Source organism: Stegostoma tigrinum, chromosome 4 (genome assembly GCF_030684315.1).
Source record: "Stegostoma tigrinum isolate sSteTig4 chromosome 4, sSteTig4.hap1, whole genome shotgun sequence".
Classification (NCBI taxonomy): domain Eukaryota; kingdom Metazoa; phylum Chordata; class Chondrichthyes; order Orectolobiformes; family Stegostomatidae; genus Stegostoma; species Stegostoma tigrinum.
In genome coordinates, this window is record NC_081357.1 from 25,776,148 (window position 1) to 25,797,874 (window position 21,727).

General features: G+C 43.2%; 1 protein-coding gene across 2 annotated transcripts in view; it reads left to right on the forward strand.

Moving 5' to 3' along the window:
- ak9 (adenylate kinase 9) overlaps nucleotides 1-21,727 on the forward strand; it is a 298,446-nt gene that overhangs the window by 150,599 nt on the left and 126,120 nt on the right. For both annotated transcript variants that reach the window (XM_059645225.1, XM_059645227.1), the window contains exons 19-21: nucleotides 8,332-8,402; nucleotides 15,550-15,738; nucleotides 20,555-20,752. In XM_059645225.1, the coding sequence (XP_059501208.1) occupies nucleotides 8,332-8,402; nucleotides 15,550-15,738; nucleotides 20,555-20,752 (458 nt within the window). The remainder of the gene's footprint in view (nucleotides 1-8,331; nucleotides 8,403-15,549; nucleotides 15,739-20,554; nucleotides 20,753-21,727) is intronic.

The window sequence follows — 21,727 nt, forward strand, 5'->3', positions numbered from 1 at the left end:
CTTGGGAAATAAACTCCAGACCATTTTCACCTTTTCTTCAAAATGAATGTAACCTTTAATCCATATTTTCTAGTAAAATGACAGTTCAATTTTGTCAATTTCAATCATATCTTTTGTTCCAGGCATAGATTTTTTCTTTAATAAATATTGTGGATATTTAGACATGAAAAAATATTGCAAGAAACTAAGTATATTTGTGATTAATTCCTCCAAATTTTGTCTTTTAAAGTAGATTTTTGCTGAATTATTTATTAAAATTGTTATATCTTTCTTAATTCACTATTGTTAACATATGACACAGAAAATCTAGATTGACTTCATGGAAAATCAGAGGCTACTTTTGCTTTGAGAAATAGTTGACTTAAATTATCACCTTTCATGACTTCAGGATGTGAAGCACTTGAAAGCCAATTAATGAGTTTTGAACTATAGTCACTTTATTTTGTTTGTTCATGAACTAGTCAGTGGCTAGGCCGGCATTTATTTCCCACTGCTATAGCCCTGGAGAAGATGGTGCTGAACTGATTTTATGAACCGCCACAATCCTTGGAGTTTAGGGACACCCACAATGCTGTTAGGAATGGAGTTTCAGGATTTTGATCCATCAACAGCAAAGGGTACAGTTCCAAGTCAGACATGTCAGTGACTTAGAGAAAATTGTGGTGTTCCCTTAAATTTGTTGCTGTTGTCATTCCATGTGATGATTTTAAGGTAGAGAAAGACAACAACGCAGCAAGGTCCAAAAAACAGTAATTAAGTAAATGACGAGATAATCTGCTCAAGTGAAGTTGGTGGAAATGAATTAGTCAGGATATAAAAGGATTCTTCGCTCTTATTTTAACAATGTTCATATGCTGTTCTATGTCTACCCAAGAAAGTGGTTGGAATCTTATTTGAAAGATCACATCCCTAATAACGTAGAACTCCTTCAGTATCAAGTTGGAGCACTAGACGAGATTGTATGTTCAAGTTTTTTTTAAAGTTTGAACGAAAGCTTCTTTTACTTAAGACCATAAGACCATAAGACATAGGGGTGGAAGTAATGCCATTCAGCCCATCAAGTCCACTCCACCATTTAAATCATGGCTGATGGGCATTTCAACTCCACTTCCCTGCACTCTCCCAGTAGCCCTTGATTCCTTTTGAGATCAAGAATTTGTCGCTCTCTGCCTTGAAGGTATCCAACGTCCCGGCCTCCACTGCACTCTGCAGCAATGAATTCCACACTCCCACCACTCTCTGGCTGAAGAAATGTCGTCTCATTTCAGTTTTAAATTTACCACGTCTAATTCTAACGCTGTGCACACGTGTCCTAGTCTCCCCGCCTCACGGAAACAACTTCCCAGCATCCACCCCTTCTAAACCATACATTATCTTGTAAGTTTCTATTAGATCTCCCCTCAACCTTCTAAACTCTAATGAGTACAATCCCAGGATCCTTAGCCGTTCATCATACATTAAACCTACCATTCCAGGGATCATCCGTGTGAATCTCCGCTGGACACGCTCCAGGGCCAGTATGTCCTTCCTGAGGTGTGGGGCCCAAAATTGGACACAGTATTCTAAATGGGGCATAACTAGAGCCTTATAAAGCCTCAGAAGCACATCGCTGTTTTTATATTCCAACCCTCTTGAGATAAACGACAACATTACATTCGCTTTCTTAATTATGGACTCTACCTGCAAGTTAACCTTTAGAGAATCCTGGACCAACACTCACAGATCCCTTTGCACTTCTGATTTGCGAATTTTCTCACCGTTTAGAAAATAGTCCATGCCTGTATTCTTTTTTCCAAAGTGCAAAACCTCACTTTTACTCACATGAATTTCATCAGCCATTTCCTGGACCACTCTCCTAAACTGTCTCAATCTTTCTGCAGCTTCCCCACCTCCTCAGTACTACCTGCCTGTCCACCTATCTTCGTATCATCGGCAAACTTCACCAGAATGCCCCCAGTCCCTTCATCCAGATCATTAATATATAACATGAACAGCTGCGGCCCCAACACTGAAACCTGCAGGACACCGCTCGTCACCGGTTGCCATTCCGAAAAAGAGCTTTTTATCCCAACTCTCTGCCTTCTGTCAGACAGCCAATCCTCCAGCCAAGCCAGTAGCTCACTTCGAACACCATGCGCCCTTACCTTGCTCAGCAGCCTCCCGTGAGGCACTGTATCAAATGCCTTTTGGAAGTCTAGATATATAACATCTACTGAGATTCCCTGGTCTAACATCCGTTACCTCTTCAAAGAATTCTAACAGGTTTGTCAGGCACGACCTCCCCTTACTAAATCCATGCTGACTTGTTTTAATCTGACCCTGCACTTCCAGGAATTTAGAAATCTCATCCTTGACAATCGATACTAGAATTCTACCAACTACCGAGGTTAGGCTAATCGGCCTATAATTTTCCATCTTTTGCCTTGATTCATTCTTAAACAGGGGAGTTACAACAGCAATTTTCCAATCATCTGGGACTTTCCCAGACTCCAGTGACTTTTGAAAGATCATGACCAAAGCCTACTCTATTTCCTCAGCCACCTCCCTCAGAACTCTAGGATGTAGCCCTTCGGGGCCAGGAGATTTATCAATTTTTAGACCCTTTAGCTTTTCTAGCACTTTCTCTTTTGTAATGCCTACCGCACTCAACTCTGCCCCCGGCTCTCCCTAATTGTTAGCATACTACTCATGTCTTCCACTGTGAAGACTGACGCAAAGTACTTATTAAGTTCTTCAGTTATTTCCTTATCTCCCATCACTAGCCTTCCAGCATCAATTTGGAGTGGCCCAATATCTACTTTTGCCTCTCGTTTGTTTCTTATGTATTGAAAGAAGCTTTTACTATCATTTCTAATATTACTAGCTAGCCTACCTTCATATATGATCTTCTCCTTCCTTATTGCTCTCTTTGTTATCCTCTGTCTATTTTTGGAGCCTTCCCAATCTTCTGATTTCCCAGTGCTCTTGGCCACTTTATAGGCTGTCTCTTTTTATTTGATATATTTCCTGACTTCCTTTGTCAGCCATGGCTGTCTCATCCCACCCCGGATAATCTTTCTTTTCTTTGGGATGAACCTCTGTACTGTGTCCTCAATTACACCCAGAAACTCCTGCCATTGTTGCTCTACTGTCTTCCCCGCTAGGCTCTGCTTCCAGTCGATTTTCGTCAATTCCTCTCTCATGCCCCTGTAATTACCTTTATTTAACTATAACACCATTACATCCGATTTTACCTTCTCTCTTTCAAACTGCAGACTGAACCCTACCATATTGTGATCGCTGCCTCCCAAGTGTTCCCTTACTTTAAGGTCTTTTATAAAGTCTGGCTCATTACATAGCACTAAGTCCAGAATACCCTGCTCCCTTGTTGGCTCCATCACAAGCGGTTCCAAAAAGCCATCCTGCAAACATTCCATGAATTCTCTTTCTTTGGATCCACCAGCAACATTATTTACCCAGCCCACCTGCATATTGAAGTCCCCCATGATCACTATGATCTTGCCTTTCTGACATGCCCTATCTATTTCCCAGTGCATCTTGCGCCCCTGGCCCTGATCACTGTTAGGAGGTCTGTACATAACTCCCATTATAGTTTTTTTGCCTTTGTGGTTCCTCAATTCCACCCACACAGACTCCACATCTTCTGACCCTATGTCATTTAGTGCCATAGATTTAATTCCATTCTTAACTAACAAAGCAACCCCACACCCTCTGCCCACCGCCCTGTCTTTTCGATATGTTGTGAATCCTTGGATGTTTAACTGCCAGTCCTGAGCTCCCTGCAACCTTGTCTCTGTGATGCCTACCACATCATAATCATTCAAGAGGATTTGTGCTGTTAATTCATCTACTTTGTTGCGAATACTACGAGCATTTAGATGGACAAGATGCTGCTGCTTCAGAACCAAATCTTTTAAATGGGTATCACATCAGCTAGCTTGGCTAAGTAAATTAACCGCCTCAATCTCTCCACCCCTCTTACCCACTCCAACCTCTCCCCCGCAGAACGGGCAGCCCTCCGTTCCAACCCCAACCTCACCATCAAACCCGCAGACAAGGGTGGCGCAGTGGTAGTATGGCACACTGACCTCTACATCGCCGAGGCCAAACGCCAACTCTCCGACACCACCTCCTACCACCCCCTCGATCATGACCCCACACCCGAGCACCAAACCATCATCTCCAACACCATTCATGACCTCATCACCTCAGGGGACCTCCCACCCACAGCCTCCAACCTCATTGTTCCCCAACCCCGCACAGCCCATTTCTATCTTCTTCCCAAAATCCACAAACCTGCCTGCCCCGGTCGACCCATTGTCTCAGCCTGTTCCTGCCCCACTGAACTCATCTCCACCTATCTGGACTCCATTTTCTCACCTTTGGTCCAGGAACTCCCTACCTACGTCCGTGACACCACCCATGCCTTCTACCTCCTCCAGGACTTCCAATTCCCTGGCCCCCAACAACTCATTTTCACCATGGACGCCCAGTCCCTATACACCTGTATTCCACATGCAGATGGCCTCAAGGCCCTCCACTTCTTCCTGCCCTGCAGGCCCGACCAGTCCCCCTCCACCGACACCCTCATCTGCCTAACTGAACTCGTCCTCACCCTCAACAACTTCTCTTTTGATTCCTCCCACTTCCTACAGACAAAGGGGGTGGCCATGGGCACCCACATGGGCCCCAGCTATGCCTGCCTCTTTGTAGGTTACGTGGAACAGTCCCTCTTCCGCACCTACACGGGCCCCAAACCCCACCAATTCCTCCGTTACATTGATGACTGTATCGGCGCCGCCTCTTGTTCCCCAGGGGAGCTCGAACAGTTCATCCACTTCACCAACACCTTCCACCCCAACCTTCAGTTCACCTGGGCCATCTCTAGCACACCCCTCACCTTCCTGGACCTCTCAGTCTCCATCTCAGGCAACCAGCTTGTAACTGATGTCCATTTCAAGCCCACCAACTCCCACAGCTACCTAGAATACACCTCTTCCCACCCACCCTCCTGCGAAAATTCCATCCCCTATTCCCAATTCCTCCGCCTCCGCCGCATCTGCTCCCACGATGAGGCATTCCACTCCCGCACATCCCAGATGTCCAAGTTCTTCAAGGACCGCAACTTTCCCCCCACGTGGTCGAGAATGCCCTTGACCGCGTCTGCCGCATTTCCCGCAACACATCCCTCACACCCCGCCCCCGCCACAACCGCCCAAAGAGGATCCCCCTCATTCTCACACACCACCCCACCAACCTCTGGATACAACGCATTTTCCTCCGACACTTCCGCCATCTACAATCCGACCCCACCACCCAAGACATTTTTCCATCCCCACCCTTGTCTGCTTTCCGGAGAGACCGCTCACTCCGTGACTCCCTTGTTCGCTCCACACTGCCCTCCACCCCCACCACACCCGGCACCTACCCCTCCAACCGCAGGAAATGCTACACTTGCCCCCACTCCTCCTCCCTCATCCCTATCCCAGGCCCCAAGATGACTTTCCATATTAAGCAGAGGTTCACCTGCACATCTGCCAATGTGGTATACTGCATCCATTGTACCCGGTGTGGCTTCCTCTACATTGGGGAAACCAAGCGGATGCTTGGGACCGCTTTGCAGAACACCTCCGCTCGGTTCGCAATAAACAACTGCACCTCCCAGTCGCGAACCATTTCCACTCCCCCTCCCATTCTTTAGATGACATGTCCATCACGGGCCTCCTGCAGTGCCACAATGATGCCACCCGAAGGTTGCAGGAACAGCAACTCATATTCCGCTGGGGAACCCTGCAGCCCAGTGGTTATCAATGTGGACTTCACCAGCTTCAAAATCTCCCCTTCCCCTACCACATCCCAAAACCAGCCCAGTTTGTCCCCTCCCCCCACTGCACCACACAACCAGCCCAGCTCTTCCCCTCCACCCACTGCATCCCAAAACCAGTCCAACCTGTCTCTGCTTCCCTAACCTGTTCTTCCTCTCACCCATCCCTTCCTCCCACCCCAAGCTGCACCTCCATCTCCTACCTACTAACCTCCTGCCACCTCCTTGACCTGTCCGTCTTCCCTGGACAGACCTGTCCCCTCCCTACCTTCGCACCTATACTCTCCTCTCCACCTATCTTCTTTTCTCTCCATCTTTGGTCCGTGTCCCCCTCTCTCCCTATTTATTCCAGAACCCTCACCCCATCCCGCTCTCTGATGAAGAGTCTAGGCCCGAAACGTCAGCTTTTGTGCTCTTGAGATGCTGCTGGGCCTGCTGTGTTCATCCAGCCTCACATTTTCTTATCTTAAATCCAAGATGTGTTGCATTTAGTTGTTTCTGACCATCATCGGGGATTCCTGCCTCAAGCACTTTTTTGAAGGTCGTGGACAGAGCTTGACAAAAGAGTCTGGGGCCACAGGATGCACCCCTAAGAGTATAACTGGGAAGTAACACCACAATCTGAATTTCAGCTCAAAGTATTTTGGTGTAACTATGTCACTATACAATACCACCATTGTAATTTTCCTTCCGTGTACCAAGATCTCTCTTAATCTGATTTATGAGTTCTTTCTCTGTTGTTAATGGTTAAATATTTCTTGTTCATTTTCTTTTGCTTTTCTTTAAAGGGATGGTAAATTGAGTACATCATTTTTCATTTTCACTTAAAGACTCAGAATATTATAGCACAAAAAAGTTGTGGTCCATCATGCATGCACCAAAATAATTATCCATTTGGCACTGTTCTCCAGGCCTTCAAAATATTTATTTTTCGAATATTTGTCTATTTCCATTTCAGAACTGTTCTGGATCCTGCTTGTTTCAATGATCATGTTCCATTTTTGCAATTTGTGTTGTTTAGCTGGTTCACCAAACAATGAGAGATAATGGGAACTGCAGATGCTGGAGAATCCGAGAGAACAAAGTGTGGAGCTGGATAAACGCAGCAGGCCAAGCAGCATCTTAGAAGCACAAAAGCTGATGTTTCGGGCCTGGACCCTTCATCAGAATAACATTTTTCTGATGAGGGGTCTCGGCCGGAAACGTCAGCTTTTGTGCTCCTAAGATGCTGCTTGGCCTGCTGTGTTTATCCAGCTCCACACTTTGTTATCACCAAACAATGAATTTACTCCATCAAAACACTTCATAGTGTAAGATCCTACTTTAAACATTTTGTAATGAAAATAGCTTGAGTTTCTTTGGTCTCTCTTCATAATTAAACATTCTCATTCAGAGTACATTTTTCTGCAGCTTTACCTATTTCTCTGATTTTGAAAATATGTGCTCCTGCTCCTCTGGTTCTTTTAAAGTCTTTTTCATTTCACATATATTTTCTGTTGTAGATTATTGTCTGTGCATAATTGATTTTTCTTGTTTCTAAGACTCATATACTTAAATCTTCTTTGGCTGGGTAAGTTTCTTATTATGTTTTTCTCAGCTCTAATACAAATTAATGTCTGGTAGTCTACATAAAACTCTCAGAATAATAAAAGTAAACCAGAAATATACCATTCTGACCAGGGACACTTTCTCTGGTGAAATTATCACTGAACTTTAGCAAGGAGCAAAAAGCCTTTAACTATTGTAAACCTAAGTTGCATCATTCCCTATTATTTATTATTATATTTGCAATTGTAAATTGTCAGATAGTTTATATTTTAAACCATGGTCCAATAAGCTTTCACAATTTATGTAAATAATCTTGGGAAAGCCATGTAGCAGAACTAAAAAGACAAAAAGCAAGAACTTTTTAAAAGAAGGGAAACATGAGCAATGCAAAATGCTTTTGGCAGAGATTTCCAGAGAATGGAACATAGTATCTAAATGATCAGCCTCTGATGATAAAACAGAAGGAGCAGATATATGCAATAATTCAACATCATCGTACAGTTGTATAAATCGAACATCCTAAGCTGCTCAATAAGAGTACTGACAATTGGAATTTGACATAGCCACAGATTGAGAAGTCAGGACGACCTAAAATTTTGTGAAGGAAGTCATTCCAAAAATTAGTGAAAGGTAATTTTGTGTGGAACGTTGAAGTGGATTGTCATAGAGGTTTTGAGTGGAAATTCCAATATTTAGGGCTTTGGCAGCTGAGAGCATTATCATGAATGATGGATGGCCCAGAGTTGGAGGAGTTCAGAGAACTTGAAGGTTTATAAAGCCTTTGGAGTTCCCAGAAAAAAGAATGGGTAGGCCATGTAGAGATTTGAAAACAAGAATAAGATTTTATCATTCAAACTGATAATATGACACAAAAGTGTGAATGTTAATAACATTGTTAAACCCCTTGAGAATCGTAGAGAAGTCTAACAGACATTTAATATGATGAATTTCCTTTATAGAGAAGCCACATTAGCATCTGGAGCAGAGAATCCACAAACAGAGACCCTAGAGATGAAAGGGGAAAGTGAAGGTATGTTACTTCAATGAAACAAATTTCATATTAGTTATAAATCCATGCTCATTTTTAACTTGCACATTTGTTATCTAAAAGCCTCAATATTGATCCACAGTTAGTGATCTTACTTAACTTTTTTTTGTTCAAAGTAAAAACAAAAGAAATGGCAGCAATAGTCCACATGCTGTGCAGCCTGTTTTGCCATTCAGTGCAATGATGACTGATAAATCGGCCTTCACTCCAATTTGCCACCTACTCTTCAAATCCTGCAATTTAAAAAACATTGTCTATCTCATCCTTGAATCCATTCATATTGGAACATTCACAACCTTATGAGTAGAGTATTACAAAAATTTGCAACCATTTTAGAAATTTTTGCTCAATTTAGTCCTAAATGATTTGATTTTATTATTCATTTATAGAATGTGGCTGTCATTAGCTGAGATAGCGTTAATTGCTCAACCCTGGCCGCCCTTGAGAAGTGGTACTGAGCTGTCTTCTTGAACCACCGCAGTCCAATTTGCATAGATACATCCACAATATTGTTAAGGAATGAGTTCCAGAATTTAGATTCAGTATTACTGAAGGAATGGTGGTAAATTTCCAAGTCAAGATGGTGAGTAGTTTGGAGGGAAGCCTTCAGGTGGTGATATCGCCATATGTCTGCTGCTCTTGCTATGCTTGGTGGTAGTGAGTTTGGAGTGTGTTATCTAAGGACCCTTGGTGAATTGTTACAGTGCATCTTGTAGATGCGTCCTGCAGCTACTGAGTGTCAGTGGTGCAAGAAGTGATGTTGTGGATATAGTGCCAGTAAAGCAAGTTGCTTTGTCAAGGAGTATGTCAAGCTCTGAATGTTGTTAGAGCTGCACATACCTAGGCAAGTGGAGAGTATTCCATCACACTCCTGACTTGTGCCGTGTAGGTGGCAGGCAGGGTCAAGGAGTCAGGAAGTGCATGACGTGCATTTGGATTCCTTGCCTCTGACTTGCTTTTGTAACCACAGTATTGGTACAGCTAGTCCACTTCAGTTTCTGGTCAATGTAACCCCCAAGATTTTATAGTGGTGTTTCAATGATGGTAATGCAATTGAATATTTAGGGCAATCTTTTGTTAGATTCTGTATTGTTGGAGATGGTTATTGTCTGGCCCTCCTGTGGCACAAATGGTACTTGCCACTCATCATCCCAAACCTGGATGTTGGCCAGGGCATAGAGTTGTAGAGTCCTACAGTACAGAGACAGGCCCTTTGACCCAAACTGGTCTATGCCAACCAAAATGCCCATCCACGCTCACCCTATGTTCATACACTTGGCCCATATCCTTCTAAACTTTTCCTATCCATGTATTCATCCAAATACATGTTAAATGCTGCTAATGTACCCATCTCAACCACTTCCACTGATAGCTCATTCCATTCACGTACCACCCTCTGTGTAAAAACAAGTTATCCCTCATGTTCCCATGTATTCTTTTCCTTCTTAATTCAAACTGATTCCTTTTAGTCATTGATTCCCCGACTCTGGGAAAAAGACTGGTGCATTTATCCTATCCATGCCACTCATGATCATATACACTCCAATAAGAAATCCCTCAGTCTCCTACACTCCAAAGAAAACGTCCTACCTTGTCCAATTACTCCCAAGAACACAATCCTTGAGTCCTGGCAACATCCTTGTAAATTTATTCTGCGTTCTTTCCAGTTTAATAATAACCTTTGTATAGCAAGGTGACCAAAAATGAACACAGTACTCAAGTATACCCTCACCAATGCACTATACAACTGCAATATAACTTCCCAACTTCTATACTCAATGATTTGGAGATAACAAGAACTGTAGATGCTGATGTCAGAGTCAATACAGGATGGAGCTGGACAAACACAGCAGGTCAGGCAGCATCATAGGAGCAGGAAAGTCGACATTTCAGGTTTACACCCTTTATCAGGACTGGAAACGAGAAAGGGAGCTCGGAAATAAATGGTGGGGTGGTTTGGGGAAAGGTAGTTGAGATGGCAATACATGGATGCAGGTTGGGGATAGTCGAGATTGGTCAGTTGGATACGTGGGAAAGGTTGTGTCAGGTCAGTGAGGTGGGGATAAGAGGGAGGGTTGGACATGGGATGAGGCCGTGGGTGGGGAGATTTTGAAACTGGTGAATTCTATTTTGAGGCCATTGTGCTGTTAGCTCCTGAGGCAGAATATGAGATATTGTTCCTCCAATTTGCATGTGGCATCATTGTGACACTGTTGGAAGCCCAGGATGGACAAGTCACCAAGGGAGTGAGAAGGGGAGTTAAAATGGTTAGCAACCAGAAGGTGTTGTTGCTTATAGCATACAGAGCACAGATGCTCTGCAAATCTGTCACCGAGTCTGTGCTTGGCCTCACCAGTGTAGGGGAGACCACATTAGGAGCAATGGATACAGGACACCACGTTGGAAGATATACAAGTGAATCCCTAGTTTGTCTAGGGCTTTGAAAGGAAGTGAGGGGGAAGGTGTAGCACCTCCTGTGGTTGCAGAGAAAGGTGCCTGGTGTGGTGGTGTTAATAGGGAGTTTGGAGCAGACAAGGGAGTCGCAAAGTGAGCGGTCCCTATGAAACGCAGATAGGGTTAGGAAGGGAAAAATCTCTTAGGTAGTGGGGTCAGATTGCAGGTGGCAGAAGTGTTCGAGAATGATACACTGGGTGTGGAGGTTGGTGGGGTGGTATGTGAAGACCAGGGGAACACTATCCTTATTTTTGTTGGCAGGAGGGGGTTTGAGGGCCAAAGTGTGAGAAATGCAAGTGAAGTGGTTGAGGGCATTATGAATCACTGGAAAGGGGAGGTTGCCGTGCTTGAAGTAGGACATCTGAGATTTTTGGTAATGGATCGTTCCATCTTGGGAATAGATGTGGCAGAGACAGAGGAATTGGGAATAAAGGATAGTATTCTTGCAGGAGGGTGAGTCAGAGGAGGTGTAGTCCAGGTAGCCATGGGAGTCGGTGGGTTTGAAATAGATGTTGGTGCCGAGACGATTGGCGGAGATGGAGGCAGAGGTCCAGGAAGGGGAGGGAGATGTCAATGATGGTCCAAGTGAATTTGAGCTTGGTATGAAAGGTGTTAGTAACATTGATGACCTGTTCAGGCTCCTCATGGGAGCACTAGGCAGCGCCAATAGTCGTCAACATCACGGAGGATGATATGGGCATTGGTGCCAGTGTAACAGCAGAAGGGGGACAGTTCCACATATGCTACAAAGAGGCAGGCATAGCTTGGACCCATGCGGGTGCCCATAGCCACCCCTTTAGTTTGTAGGAACGTCATCACTCTTGGAGACGTCCCATCCACAGCCTCCAACCCCACACCACCTATTTTTGCCTCCTGCCCAAAATTCATAAACTTGACAGCCCCAGCCAACCCATTGTCTCTGTCTGCACCTGGCCCACTGAACTCATCTCCAGTTACCTTGACACTGCTTTGCAACACCCCCCCACACTCACCTTCCTCGGTCCAGGGATACCCCACCTACCCATACCCGCCACCTCCTCCAAGACTTTCAATTTCCCAGACGCCAACACCTCATCTCCACAATGGACATGCAGTCCCTGTATAGTATCCCCCATGCAGATTGCCTAAAAGCTCTCCAGTTCTTCCTCTCCCACAAGCCCAACAAGTACTCTTCCATCAACATCCTCACCTGCTTAACGGAATTTGTCCTTATCCTCAACAAATTTTCCTCTATCTCCTCCCACTTCCCACAGACTACGGGTGTGGCCATGTGCACCCATATGGGTCCGAGCTATGCCTTCCTCTTAGTAGGATACGTGGAACACAGAAATACACGCTTTGGTCCAACTTATCCACACAAACCAGAATTCCCAATCTGATTTGCCATTTGCCTCAAAACCCTTCCTATTCATACCTATCCAGATGCCTTTTAAATGTTGTAATTGTATCAGCCTCCACTGCTTCCTCTGAGATAGTAAAAACTGCTGATGCTGGCGTCTAAGATACTATTTTCTCTGGCAGTTCGTTCCATATTTGCACCACCCTCTGCATGAAAATGTTGCCCATCAGGTCCTTTTTAAATCTTTCCCCACTCACCTTAAATCTATGTCTCCAAATTTTGGACACCCTCACCCAAGGAGAAAGAACTTGGCTATTCGCTGTATCCATGCTCCTCATGATTTTATAAACCCCTATATGGTCATCCCTCAGCCTCCTACACTCCAGGGAAAAGAAGCCTCAGCCTATTCAGCCTCTCCCAATAGCTCAAACCCTCCAGTCCCAGCAACATCCTTGTAAATCTTTTCTGTACCCTCTCAAGTTTAATGACATCCTTCCTATATAAAAGGGCTCAATGTGTTTACAATATTCTTGCTATCTAACAAGTGCATTACATATTTTTAGTCATAGTTTTTATACTCCACTCATGTTGAAATAAAACCAACTTTCAATTTGCCTTCCCTGTTACCTACTAAACTAGTATACTAACTTTTTTGTGATTTTTCCATGAAAATCCCCAAAACACGCTGTGCTGCAGTTGTCCTCAATTTAATTAATATTCAGCTCCTCCATGCTTGCAGCATAATGCACAACCTCACATTTCCCCACATTATATTCCATTTGAGATAACAAGGTGTACAGCTGGATGAACACAGCAGGCCAAGCAGCATCAGAGGAGCAGGAAAGCTGACGTTTTGGGCCTAGACCTTTCATCAGAAATGGGGGAGGGTAAGAGGGTTCTGAAATAAATAGGGAGCAGGGGAAGGCGGATCGAAGATGGATAGAGGAGAAGATAGGTGGAGAGGAGACATACAAGTAAAGAGGTGGGGATGGAGCCAGTAAAGGTGAGTATAGGTGGGGAGGTAGGGACAAGATAGGCCAGTCCAGGGAGAACAGACAGGTCAAGTGGGTGGGATGAGGTTAGAAGGTAGGAAATGGGGATGCAGCTTGAGATGGGAGGAGAGGATAGGTGAGAGGAAGAACAGGTTAGGGAGGCGGGGATGAACTGGGCTGGTTTTCGGATGCAGTAGGGGTACGGGAGATTTTGAAGCTTATGAAATCCACATTGATACAATTGGGCTGCAGGGTTCCCAAGCGGAATATGAGGTGACATTGCTGTGACACTGTAGGAGGCCCAGAATGGGCATGTCGTATGAGGAATGGGAGGGGGAGTTGAAATGGTTGGTGACTGGGAGGTGCAGCTGTTTATGGCGAACCGAGCGTAGGTGTTCTACAAAGCTGTCCCCAAGCCTCCGCTTCATTTCCCTGATGTAGAGGAGGCCACAGAGGGTACAGTGGACTTCACAAGCTTCAAAATCTCCCCTCCCCCGACCACATGCCAAAACCAGCCCAGCTAGTCCCTGCCTCCCTAACCATTCTTCCCACCTCAAGTCCAACCCCAATCTTCTACCCAATAACCTCATCCCACCCCCTTGACCTGTCCATCCTCCCTGGACTGACCTATCCCCTCCCTAACTCCCCACCTACGTTCACCTTCACTGGCTCTCACCCCGCCTCTTTTACCTGTCTGTCTCCTCTCACCCTATCTTCTCTCTTATCCATCTCGATCCGCCTCCTCCTCCTCTCTCCCTATTTATTTCAGAATTCTCTCTCCATCCCCCTTTTCTGATGAAGGCTCTAGGCCCGAAATGTCTGTTTTGTGCTCCTGAGATGCTGCTTGGCCTGCTGTGTTCATCCAACTCCACACTTTGTTATCGCGGATTCTCCAGCATCTGCAGTTCCCATTATCTCTCTTCTATCCACCTTCCCCCTGTGTCCCTATTTATTTCAGAATCCCCTTCTCCTCCCCCATTTCTGAAGAAGGGTCACAACCCGAAATGTCAAATTTTCGTGCTCCTCAGATGCTGCTTGGCCTGCTGTGTTCATCCAGCTTCACACCGTGTTATCTTAGAATTAATTTATGACTGGTTTAGATAAAGTAGATAAAGATAACCTTTTCCTATTAGCTGACAGCTCAAGGGACAAAGATTTAAAGGTTTGGGCAAGAGATGCAGAGTCATTGTGAGGAATTCATTTTTCCATAACATGCTGTGTGACCTGGAACTTGTCACCTCCAAGAGTATTGGAAACAGAGATGAGTAACGATTTCATAAGGTAATTGGATGGACATTTGAGGGAAATTTACTTGCAAGGGATGGCAGTGCAGTACAGCAGAGTTTGAGGCCCATTTTGAGGCTTGAAAATTGCCCTTTCCTTGTATTCAGAGCCAGGGTATGTAATAGGGATAAGGAGGATGAGTGTGGTGAGATGAGGGGTTGAAAAGAAGTAAGATCAGTGATGTAGGAACAAGTGGATATGTGAGAGCATGGGACAAGTGAAGAGGGAGTATAGGAGAACAGACCACAATATTTTTTTCAACTACAGTTTGCCACTGCGTTGGAGGCTGTGATCTGGCCTCAAAACTGATTTCATTATGTAAGGCCTCTTGACCAAGACCAGAAATACAGTGTGCATGAGCATGTCATGGAGATAAAAAGCCAAATTCAGGACTGTCATAGGAACATAGGTCTATAGGAATAGGAGTGGACCATTCAGCCCTTCAAGCTCGTCCAGCCATTCAGTGAGATAAAGGCTGATCTGTGGCGTAACTCCATATGTTTGGAGTTGGCCCATATTCCTTAATGCTTTTGCTCAACAGAAGTTATCTATTTCAGGTTTAAAATTAACAATTGATCTGGCATCAACTGCCATTTGTGGAAGAGAGTTCCAAACCTCTATCACGTTCTACATGTAGAAGTGCTTCCTACCAACTTTCCTGAATGATCTGACGCTATTCTCAGACTATGCGCCCCTAGTTCAAGAATATCCAACCAACGGAAACAGTTTATCTTTATCTAGCCTATGTTTACCTGTCCTACGGAGTTTCTGCTTTACAGTCACCATAGCTGCCACCATTTAGGAACACCTGCTTTGCAGGGACACAATGAGCCAAATGGGCCCCCGTGTCATAATGGCTTGCTGATGTTTTGGAATTTTTATAAAAACAATCTGCACAGTAAATGTGTTGATAAATTTGTGTCTCATTGTATTAACTTACAATGTTTCCCAATGGCTGTAGCCTGATGCTAACATTTTAGTTGATTTGCAAGTAATTAAAAATAAGTGAATAGAAAGATTATTCTGTTTGCCCCATAATAACCCAACTAATGCATTTCAGTTGTAGCTGAAGAGGAAATGAAGGAGCCGGCTCAATCTAAATCAGATGTTGAGATTTCTGAATTGCAAACCTCAACAGAAACAGATCAAATTGCATCTGATCAACAAATTACAATTGAATCAGAACCTACAGCTGAATTGGAACAGTCACCTGTATCTGACATTCAACCAGAAATAGAACCCGAACCTGGTCAGTCAATTTATTCAAATTCTTTTCTTAATTATACAAAATGAAAAAGATATCAAAAAACAGGCCGTCCAAATACTGTCACATTTGCAACACTTATCAGGCTTTTGGTGCCAAAAAAAATGTACTTATCATTGATGTTTAAGGAGAGAATTTGATTGAAGTTCTGAAAAGCTTATGGTAAATTGGATTCAAGTAAATTTTCTACTGTGTACATAATTCAAACACAAATGGTCATATTTTCAAATAAAGGGTGATAAAAGGAAATTTGCACGAAGTATCTTGTTAATGAAGGGTGGTGTTTTGTATTAAATTTATGTCTTATTTCGTATCATAGCTTATATTCATACTGGAAAAGCCAGATCCCAGACTCCCGCACATCCCAGATGTCCAAGTTCTTCAAAGACCGCAACTTGCCCCCCACAGTGATCGAGAACGCCCTTGACCGCGTCTCCCACATTTCCCGCAACACATCCCTCACACCCCGCCCCCGCCACAACCGCCCAAAGAGGATCCCCCTCGTTCTCACACACCACCCCACCAACCTCCGGATACAACGCATCATCCTCCGACACTTCCGCCATCTACAATCCGACCCCACCACCCAAGACATTTTTCCATCCCCACCCCTGTCTACTTTCCGGAGAGACCACTCTCTCCGTGACTCCCTTGTTCGCTCCACACTGCCCTCTAACCCCACCACACCGGGCACCTTCCCCTGCAACCGCAGGAAATGCTACACTTGCCCCCACACCTCCTCCCTCACCCCTATCCCAGGCCCCAAGATGACATTCCACATTAAGCAGAGGTTCACCTGCACATCTGCCAATGTGGTATACTGCATCCACTGTACCCGGTGTGGCTTCCTCTACATTGGGGAAACCAAGCGGAGGCTTGGAGACCGCTTTGCAGAACACCTCCGCTCAGTTCGCAACAAACAACTGCACCTCCTAGTCGCAAACCATTTCCGCTCCCCCTCCCATTCTTTAGATGACATGTCCATCATGGGCCTCCTGCAGTGCCACAATGATGCCACCCGAAGGTTGCAGGATCAGCAACTCATATTCCGCCTGGGAACCCTGCAGCCTAATGGTATCAATCTCCCCTTCACCAACTGCATCCCTAAACCAGCCCAATTCGTCCCCTCCCCCCACTGCACCACACAACCAGCCCAGCTCTTCCCCTCCACCCACTGCATCGCAAAACCAGTCCAACCTGTCTCTGCCTCCCTAACCTGTTCTTCCTCTCACCCATCCCTTCCTCCCACCCCAAGCCGCACCCCCATCTCCTACCTACTAACCTCATCCCACCTCCTTGACCTGTCCGTCTTCCCTGGACTGACCTATCTCCTCCCTACCTCCCCACCTATACTGTCTCCACCTATCTTCTTTTCTCTCCATCTTCGGTCCGCCTCCCCCTCTCTCCCTATTTATTCCAGAACCCTCACCCCATCCCCCTCTCTGACGAAGGGTCTAGGCCTGAAACGTCAGCTTTTGTGCTCCTGAGATGTTGCTTGGCCTGCTGTGTTCATCCAGACTCACATTTTATTATCCCAGACTGCAGACTGGTTTAATAGATCATTTTGTTTTTTTCATGTTTAATGTCATGGTCTTGCACTGAAACACAAACACACAATGTTTCAGATTTAGTTTTAACAAGAAAATAAAAGTTTATTACGTAAACAGAATTGAGAAAAATAATAAAATCAAACTATTTACATATTACATGAGTTTAAAGATTTGGAACACATAATAAATTACAATACCGACAGCACCCCTTTCCAGTACTGAAACACCAAAAAGAATTCCCTACTCTATCACATCGATAGAGCTTAATTTAGTTAATGATTCAATTCCCAGTCATGAAAATTTGGTAGTGCCGTCCTTAGTCTTTACACAACTGAGCTTAGATTTTCTCGGTTTCAAATAACCCCTTCAGGGGTTTAACCACATATTTCTGATGCAGAATTTTCAAACCTAATTTCTTGCATTTAAGTAGCCGAACAGTTTCTTAACAGTTCTAAACCACCTCCCTTCTTCAGGAGAATTTATTTTGCACTTCATTCAACCAGGATTATGCAAAATTGAAACAAAATTCTTTGTGTTTCTCTGAAGCCAAAAGAACACAATTCCAGATATTTTTAGCAGAAAACAAATGAACTACACTGTTTACTTTGTTCTCTCATAGAGCTCTCCCAATGTAAATAAATCCCCATCAACTTCCAGAAACTATCTCTCTCATACACATTTTCCCAAAAATAGCACAATTATTAGAGATAACACAGTGTAGACCTGAAGGTTCCCGACCCGAAATGTCAACTTTCCTACTCCTCTGATGCTGCCTGGCCTGCTGTGTTCCTCCAGCTCCATACTATAAGACCATAAGACCATAAGACATAGGAGTGGAAGTAAGGCCATTCGGCCCATCAAGTCCACGCCGCCATTTAAATCATGGCTGATGGGCATTTCAACTCCTCTTCCCTGCACTATCCCCATAGCCCTTTATTCCTTGTGAGATCAAGAATTTGTCAATCTCTGCCTTGAAGGTATTCAACATCCCAGCCTCCACTGCACTCTGCGGCAATGAATTCCACAAGCCCACCACTCTCTGGCTGACGAAATGTCGTCTCATTTCAGTTTTAAATTTACCACGTCTAATACTAAGGCTGTGCCCACGGGTCCTAGTCTCCCCGCCTCACGGAAACAACTTCCTAGCATCCACCCCTTCTAAACCATACATTATCTTGTAAGTTTCTATTAGATCTCCCGTCAACCTTCTAACCTCTAATGAGTACTATCCCAGGATCCTTAGCCGTTCATCATTCATTAAACCTACCATTCCAGGGATCATCCGCGTGAATGTCTGCTAGACATGCTCCAGGGCTAGTATGTCCTTCCAGAGGTGTGGGGCCCAAAATTGGACACAGTATTCTAAATAGGGCCTAACTAGGGCTTTATACTGTGTTATCTCTGACTCCAGCATTGGCAGATCTTACTGTCTCTGAGACGATTATTAGAGAAGTGCTTACAAGTTAATCATTAAATCCCCTTCCCAGAAACAAACAAAAATTCACGAGTCACTAGTTTAAAATTCAAACTTTAAAATAAAATATATTAAAATATCACATATCCTACAGCACAGTTAATAGAATAGAATTCTAGCTGAAGTGTTGAAAGAAGAGATTTTAAAAAGTTCCATGGGTTTTGAGAAGGAACTAGAAAGTTTGCTGTCAACAAATCAGATTCAGGGTTATCCTAAATCCACAAAGCAAATATTTCGGGAAAGTGGCCTGATGAACCAAAAATCTTCTCCCACAAAGCGTATCTATGACCATCCAGTCATTTAGTAGTACAGAACTTGAGTATTATTGAAAAAAGATACATTTTATTGAAGCTTATCAGGACAATTTGCAAGAAATAATAATGTAAAGGCAAAGTTACGTTTATATACTCTATGAGAAGAGAATGCTGTTTGATTTAGAAGTGGACTCTGATTGGTGGAGGCATTGCCATGGAGAATGAACCAAATAGATAATGGCTATCAGTTAACTGCCAAGCTTTGTTTAATTTTAAACCAGACAGGCTGACTCTGAATGGCAATGGCTCTGAGAAATGAAGATAGGTAGTATTACTTTAGGGAAATGCAATTGTCAACTTTATTGTAGAATAAATCTTCCAGAGCTGTGAATGGTGTATAGTTCCTAATTTTGATCGTGAAAATTTAAAAATTGTTGCTAAGTGTATAAAGATGTTAATTTAGTACCATGTTCTCTCTCTATCCATACCCATTAATATTTATGATAATGACAATGTTTGGATTGTCAGAACCTAAAATACTCACCATCTGCAATGCCAGGCAAGAGAATGGCTTAAGAATTATAAATGTATGTAATAAAAAGTATATTTTTGGAAATACTGATTGATGCAACAATTCACATCTGAGACCAAATCAAATAATACAGTATATGACGGTTCCAAGACTGTTGCATCAGATTAAAACTAAAGAGGCTAAAATTTGGACCCATAGGAAGAATTCCAGTCTTGCTTTAATCTGTTAACTTTTTTCAACTTGTTCATGACTGTTTGCAAAAAGATTTTCAAATTACTTGCCTGAGCTGATGATTGCCTGCTTTTGCACACCCTGATAAAAACCAGCTATCCCAAGTATACATCTCTGCAGATCCCACGTCTTATGAAAGAACCCATCCAAATATGATTTTAATTCCATCCAACTCATACGATTAGACTCGTAGGAATGAAAGTGGACTAGGAGTCAGTTTAAATTTTTACCATGGCAAATTTTGAAGGTTAATTTATAAGAATTTGGTAACTTAAAGGTTGGCACCTGAATATAACAATGAAAACCCAACTGAATCACAGTTGTCCTTTAGGGAAGGGAAACTGTCAACTCTACCCATCTGGCCTACAAGTGATTTTATTTCTACACTTATACAAAGCAAAACGCTGGGGATGCTGCAAATTTTAAATAAAACCAAGGTTAACATTTGAGGTCAATGATTGGGCTTTTTGTAACCACTTGCTGCGTTTTTCCAATATTTTCTGTTCTTATGTTTTTCAAACATGTGTGGTTGACATCAAATACCGCGAAGGCAATGAGAATAAATATTAACTTGCCAATGATACCACCAATGAAAAACAAAGCATGGATTGGTAACTTCCCAAGAGTACAATTTGGAAATTATAAATAGCTAAATTATTTGGTAGATATTTTACAGAACTTGTCAAAAACCTTTTTTAAAATAATGAAATGATAAATTTATGTGAGTGTAAATTGAATTGTGTTTCATTGTAAAATTTAGAAATCACATTACCAGCAGTTCCTGAGGGAGGTTATCCTGAGGGTCCAGAAATGGATCATTATCGCAAGCTTATCTCTGAATACATACGTGGATTCAACTCAATTGAAGTAGTGCTTCGAACAACTGTATATAAAATGTTGGAGATTGCAGACAAAACTCCAGATGCTCTTTTGAAAGAAGCTGTTGAAATTATGGAAAGTAAGTGAAGTTTTTCTGCTGCCACAGAAGATATTTTCACTGTGTTTTAAAAATTACGTCATTTTTTAGTATTCCAATAATGCAATAACACTATAAATAGAAAATATTTATTATTGCATAGAAGGCATTTATTATTACATCAACTGATATTCTTGCACTTCAGTAACCCTGTACAAGAAATTAGTAAGTGACTAATATCTTCTTCAGTGTTCAAGCTGCCCCAAGATTTCTGTAATGAGGTTAGTATATTATCTCACTCCGGAACACAGAGAAGGCAGGCATAAAACAAAAATGTGGAGAGAACTGGACCTCAAAGTTTGGAGCACGGCAAGAAGGTGTGTGGTGTTGGCAGGGAACTTGAGAGGTAGGAATGTGGAAGGGATTGCAAAGGTATAAATGCACAAGTTTAAATTCCGTTCCATTGGCTGGTGGAATTTAAATTTAATTAATACATTTAGATTTGAAGGCTAGTGTTATCAATAGTAACCATTAATTGTTGTAGAAATTGTCATCATTGATATCTGATTCACCAATGTCTTTAAGGAAACTTATCTTCCTTACCTGATATGGTCTATATGTAACTGCAGTCCAACAGCAATGTCATTGACTCTTAACTGTCCTAAGAAACAACTTAGAAAGTGTTTAGTTGGACTCGCCATGGAATGTAGTGGCTGAAGAAGGTGACTCACCTTCACCTTCTCAAGGGCAGTTTGGGATGGCTTAACAAATTAGCAATGCTCATATGATTTTTTTTTAAAATACAAACTATTTCAATGGCTGGTGAACAAGTTGTGGATGAAATGGTTTTCGTTCGTATTACCTTAGACTGAGTTCATGGAAGTACTGTGCAGGATGTTTACAGGTTTTTTTTAGCAGTTGTTAGTTAAACTCGTGGAGGACAGAGAAATACCTATCCCAGATATTGAGGGCAATTGTTCCGCTGTTTTATGGTCTCCAACATGATCAAGGCTGAGA